The following is a 5515-nucleotide window of genomic DNA, read 5'->3' on the forward strand; positions in this document are numbered from 1 at the left end:
TGTGGCCTAATATTAAGTTGCTACTTATTTAAACAATCACAAATGTAACAGATAATTTAAAATATATTAGGAAACGCCTCAAATGTGTCATGTTGATCAGTCCCGGTGTGCCAGGACCACACACCGTCCAACTCGGTGTTGTGATTCCCATTTTGATCTTTCGCTTCGCCTTTCTTTACCACGTTCAACACCTTACACAAAATAACTCATAAATTAGCATAAAATAGTACACTTATGAGACTAAAAGTCGCTTAAAGGTAAAAGATTATTTATATTTGCTTTTCAATTTAATTAATTAAAAAAATACATTAAAATTTTAATTCAAATTATCTGTTTAGATTTTACTGAACTAATTCAGCACACAACATAACACAAATAAAATCAAGAGACAACTCAAAACGAAAAACACTGCTTAACAAATTTAATTCTTTTTACATGCAACCTTAAGGGTTCAATTCAGCCTTACAACCAAAACAAAAGAAAAAAAAAACATTTAAAAATATCCATCACTTTATGAAAACATAAGCCGGCCATAACCAAAAACACCAAATTCATACAATCATCACATCAAAACAGACACAAAGGCTTCATCTTTTCAACCTTGTTGCGCCACTTTAGCAGCATCCAACTCGCTTGCAGAATTAGGATTTTTCTATACAAATACAAAAAGGCGTTAGAAACTTCTAAACAAATTCATTATATAATATTTCAAGTTCAATACCTTGTTCTGAAGGACAGATATGGTTGACCTCAGTATCTGATCACCAACGACTGATCTCAGTTTCTTGATAAACTCTTCCCGGCTCATTTTCTTGGCCTAATAAACAAAAACAGGAGAATATTAGTACTTCGTGTGCTTATGAAACACTAGAAGGTGAATTCTTTAATGTACCCTAAAAGATTCATAAAAGATCTGCAGCAATTTCATATCATTTGGAGCCACTTTAGCAGAGACCGCTTGAAACAACATAGAGAAAGGCATCCAAGGTGATTTAGGCTCCTTAGGTGTGCTCGATCCAACACTCAGAACCTTTTCCAATTGAGGCTTGTTTTTACCCTGAAAATAGGAATTAATATATAGTAAGAAACCAAAAGATAAAATAAAACACATATATATGTGAATTCAAAAATAGTGAAAAGATACAATAAGCTTAGTCCTGTAAACGAACCGGGCGTTTAGTGAACCATTCATAAAAAGTTCGGCGAAAAGTCTGTTTATGTTTGTTTATAAACAAACGAAGCTGAACGAAAAGGTTTGTTCATTCAGTTAAACGAATAACCTGAAATTATGCATCGCCCGTTATATTACAATAGGGTCGATTCCCAGGTCCGAGAATACTATCAACCAGATCCGGGTCGGATCCAGATCGATTGTTACGAGTAAAAACCCGTTTGCTCTTTTAAAAGCTAGTTAGGGCCAACACATTGTTGTACACAATGATTTTAATTGGTTTTAGCTCAATTATGTTCGTTCATCTTATCATCTATATTCATTTTATATATCTGTTAGTTTACGATCGTGAACCATTTGTTTCTACTATTAACGATCGAACATAAACAAACAAAAAACAATAATATTTTATTTTTCTTAACGGCCGAACACAAACAAGAAAACTCCATTTGTTCAGATGTTCATGTTTGATCATTTGCTTCGAAGGTGTTCATCGGTTCGATTAAAAACCTCAAGTCCATACCATTTTATTCGAGGAGGAATCTTGGTTTACAGGTCCATGTGGATCATGAACTGTAGTGACTCTTGAAATATCAGGTTTGCTTTCTTCACCAATGAGATTCTCTGCAATCATATAATACACACTTTCCTCAATAATATTTATAAAAAATACTAACTTTATACGAATCACTCATACCGTGACTTCAAGAAATGTCAAGAAAGAGTATAAAGTTACAACCAACCTTTGATTGTTGGAGAAACCTTGAAACTGACTACACATTCGGGAAAGATATGTGTGTTCATATTAGTGCTCCAAATTACATAACTATTAGGGTTTTGGAGATCATCAACTCCACTATCAAAGCATTGATCACTTGGATAAAATTGCTTGGAACCCGCGTGAACTACTTCCGCGTTCCCCAAAATCACACGACATAACATCATATGTCGGATTCCATTTTCGTCAATATCACAGAGCATAGCACTACATAGCAACAAAAATAAAGTATATTTTAACTGTCTAGTAGACCACATAAGTACTATGTAGCAATTTCTGCCCATATATCTCAAACTAATAAAAAAAATATATCTAAAAAATGGGACAAACGGGTCAACCTGATTTGGTCAAAACTGGCCCAATTAGAAATGCTAATATTGACCGTTGTTGACTCAAACAAGTCAACTGGGACGCCGAAACTAACCCACATCAAAACCTGACTCGACCAAAACTGCCGCGCACATCAAAAATGATAACTTTCACCCGCTAATGGGTCAAACGAGTAAACCAGGTCAATCTGACTCCTCCAAAACTGACCCGCACCAAAATGACTCATTTTGACCCGTTACACATAAGCAACCAAACCTGACTCAGCCACAAACTGACACATTAACAAAAGCTTATTTTGACCCATTACATAAACAACCACACGGGTCAACCTGACTTGACCAAAACTGACCTACATAAAAAAAGCCCATTTTGACCTACTACACGTAAACAAACACACAGGTCAATCGGGTAAACCTGACCTGAATTGAACTAAATCAAAAAGGCCCATTTTAACCCGTTAACATAACCAACTAAAATATGTAAAAAATAATAAACACAAAACTTATTATTCATACATGCTATGAGCAGCCTGAAGTGCTGAAAGATGGACTCCATATCCATATTTACTGAGCTTAGGCCCATTATGCCCATAAAACAATACACCAGACGGCGCACAGTCAGCAGCAGCAAACCAACCATATTGCAAATTGGCTCTACCTCGCAGCTTTTGGGTAATTTCAACCTGTTTCTGAAAAAGCTCAAGTCTTGCTTCCATAAAGCTACTAGAACATTTCTTGACTTCAAGAAAGTTAACTTTCAGTTCTTGACCTAAACCCGAGACAAACATGTGTTTAGCGGTGTCAACATCCACCGTCCCACAATTAGCTCCACTGATTGGTGATACATATTCATCACTCTTTTGCTTTTCCTCAACTGGGTCTTTTTGGTCAACTTTGACCCGTTTGACATTTGACTCGCCAACACATTCTTCATCAATATTATTTGCTAACCCATTAAGCTCGATTTCCAAATGCAAATTAATTTCAGGGGTCACAGAGGATTCACCAGCATCTAAATCTTCATGATTCCCGTGACACGTAGAATATGATTCAGGAAAAATGCAATTTCCCGCGTCATCAATCCAAGCAATCGGCTTTTGAGCACCAGTTTTCAAATCAACATGAATCATATATAGAATGTCTAGCATGAAATGAGAACCGTTACACTTCACATCAATCGCTGCCTTCTTTGACCGGAAGTCTTCTTTGACCAAGTCAACGACTTCTTGTGAAAAGTCAACCCATTGACCATCTTGCGAGAACAACAAACGTTGCGGTAGGCCACTCCTCATAAAATTCGAGTAGTTTTTCACTAAAGTTTTCCTTGAGCATGAATTTTTGCATTCGTTTGCCCTTTTCCTCTTTCCAAGTTTGTTGGATGGTGATTTCACATTCAAAGACTTGTTGGTGAAACCCACTAATGGAGCCTTGCATTGAGTAACTATTTTCCGCCTCGGGTCAACGATAATTCTACGACCATTTGCCGACAATTTCACGATCTTTGATGACATTTTATCTGCAAAGTTAATTATTTACACTAGCCTAAAAGTTAAATACTTGGTGTTTTGTACATATCACTAAACCTAGGGGTAGATAAAGATTCATGTCCTGCAAATAGTTAACAAACACAACATGATAACGGTGTTCTGAAATTAAAATAATCAGAAATCACATTGTTGAAAGTATACCATGTTTAAAGATTAGCTTCACTTCAACATTATAAGACCATATCCACGTCATCGCTTGAAGTCGACAAATTTCTAAAACCGTCATAAAGGAATTATAGCGAAGACGACACTAAAAATTAAAAATAACTCATCAGAATTAAGAATTAAAAGTAGATGCTTAGAATAACAATTACTTTCCTAAAATGATTTAGGTCATACACCATGTAAAATCTCCGATCAAGAAAGTCAAGCAACAATTGAAAAACGTTGTCTAATATAAACTGTTCTCGTTTTGTCAAACAAAAAGTACCAAAAATATGCATGTCAAATTCAAATTTAAAAACCACATCAATCCACAAAATGAAATCGCAATCCCTTTTTGCCATCAAGAATTGGAAAAGACCATATTTTTTCCAAAAATCACAAAAAATATCTTTTATCCGTCATAACTCGTAACTCATAAACTAACGAACTTATTACACCTTTCTCGAGTTATGAGAAAACGCATAAATTTTCATAAGAATACGTCTATCTTCACGTTCAAATGGTAGAAACTTGATACAAAAAGTCCTTAATATTGAATAAATTCACTTCTCACAGACTTTTCAAAGCATAAAAGTTTCATAGCTTCAAATCACAGTTATCCTTCGTAACTTGTAAAGTAAAAAACATTTTACATCTTTCTCGAGTTATGAGACAACGTACAAATTTTCCAAGGAATACTTCTTGCTTCACATTCATACAGTATATAAAAAGTTCATGATATGGAATATCACTTCTCACACAGTTTTTTCAAAGCATAAAAGTTTCATAGCTTCAAATCATCGTCATCCGTTGTAACTCGAAAAATAACAAACTTTTAACATCTTTCTCAAGCTATGAGACAGCGTGCGAAATTTCACAGATATACTCCTTTCTTCACATTCAAATGGCATATAATTACTTAATATAAAAAGTTCTTAAGATAACATCAGTTCACTTATCACATATATTTCAAAACATAAGCTTATTTTCATAGCTTCTTATGATACTTTAATATATGAAGCAAATTCACTTATTTCCCTACACCAATTACAAAATTCTCAAAACCATGCAAAAACTAAATACAAAGCCACATAATTTCCCACGTATTTTTTATTCATGCAAACCAATAAATTCCCAAAAAGAAAAGTAAAAAAAAATAAAAAAATCACAACATATGATCTTAACAAACCTCAAAACCAACTGATCTGCATACATCTCATACACAACTATCAATTTCAAAGAATCAAACACAAGTAAACAAAACCCTAAGTCAACTTAGCAACACAAAGCCTAAACCCAACAAACCAATCAAACCCAAGTACCCAAAACCCGGATCCGGTCAAGAAAGACCCGGATCGACAAAACCAAACAAAAGTCAAACTCACCCTAAAATAAAATTGAGCACAAACCCAGATGCAAAATCACCAAATTAAGATGAAATTGACAAGCATAACGAATCAATTGAAGAACAGATCGGTTCTTGATGCAGTCGCCGTCTCTTGGTTGATAGGTCGGTTGTGTGTTATATGTCAATTTAGGGCAAAAT

The 5515-nt window shown here is 34.8% G+C and overlaps 1 protein-coding gene across 1 annotated transcript; it reads right to left on the reverse strand.

Moving 5' to 3' along the window:
* Positions 1 to 397: 397 nt before the first annotated feature.
* Positions 398 to 4196, reverse strand: LOC143563375 (inactive poly [ADP-ribose] polymerase RCD1-like). Its single transcript, XM_077050930.1, has 7 exons — positions 3967 to 4196; positions 2795 to 3886; positions 1915 to 2156; positions 1695 to 1795; positions 893 to 1057; positions 722 to 817; positions 398 to 652 (listed from the first exon to the last, which is right to left on the reverse strand). Exons 2-7 carry the CDS (start codon positions 3787 to 3789, stop codon positions 596 to 598), a joined length of 1656 nt encoding a protein of 551 aa, XP_076907045.1. The 5' UTR covers positions 3790 to 3886; positions 3967 to 4196; the 3' UTR covers positions 398 to 595.
* Between the last annotated feature and the right edge of the window lie 1319 nt (positions 4197 to 5515).

This window comes from Bidens hawaiensis, unplaced genomic scaffold (assembly GCF_021521415.1).
Source record: "Bidens hawaiensis isolate Kalapana, Puna unplaced genomic scaffold, B.hawaiensis_p1.1 tig00021377_1, whole genome shotgun sequence".
Lineage (NCBI taxonomy): Eukaryota > Viridiplantae > Streptophyta > Magnoliopsida > Asterales > Asteraceae > Bidens > Bidens hawaiensis.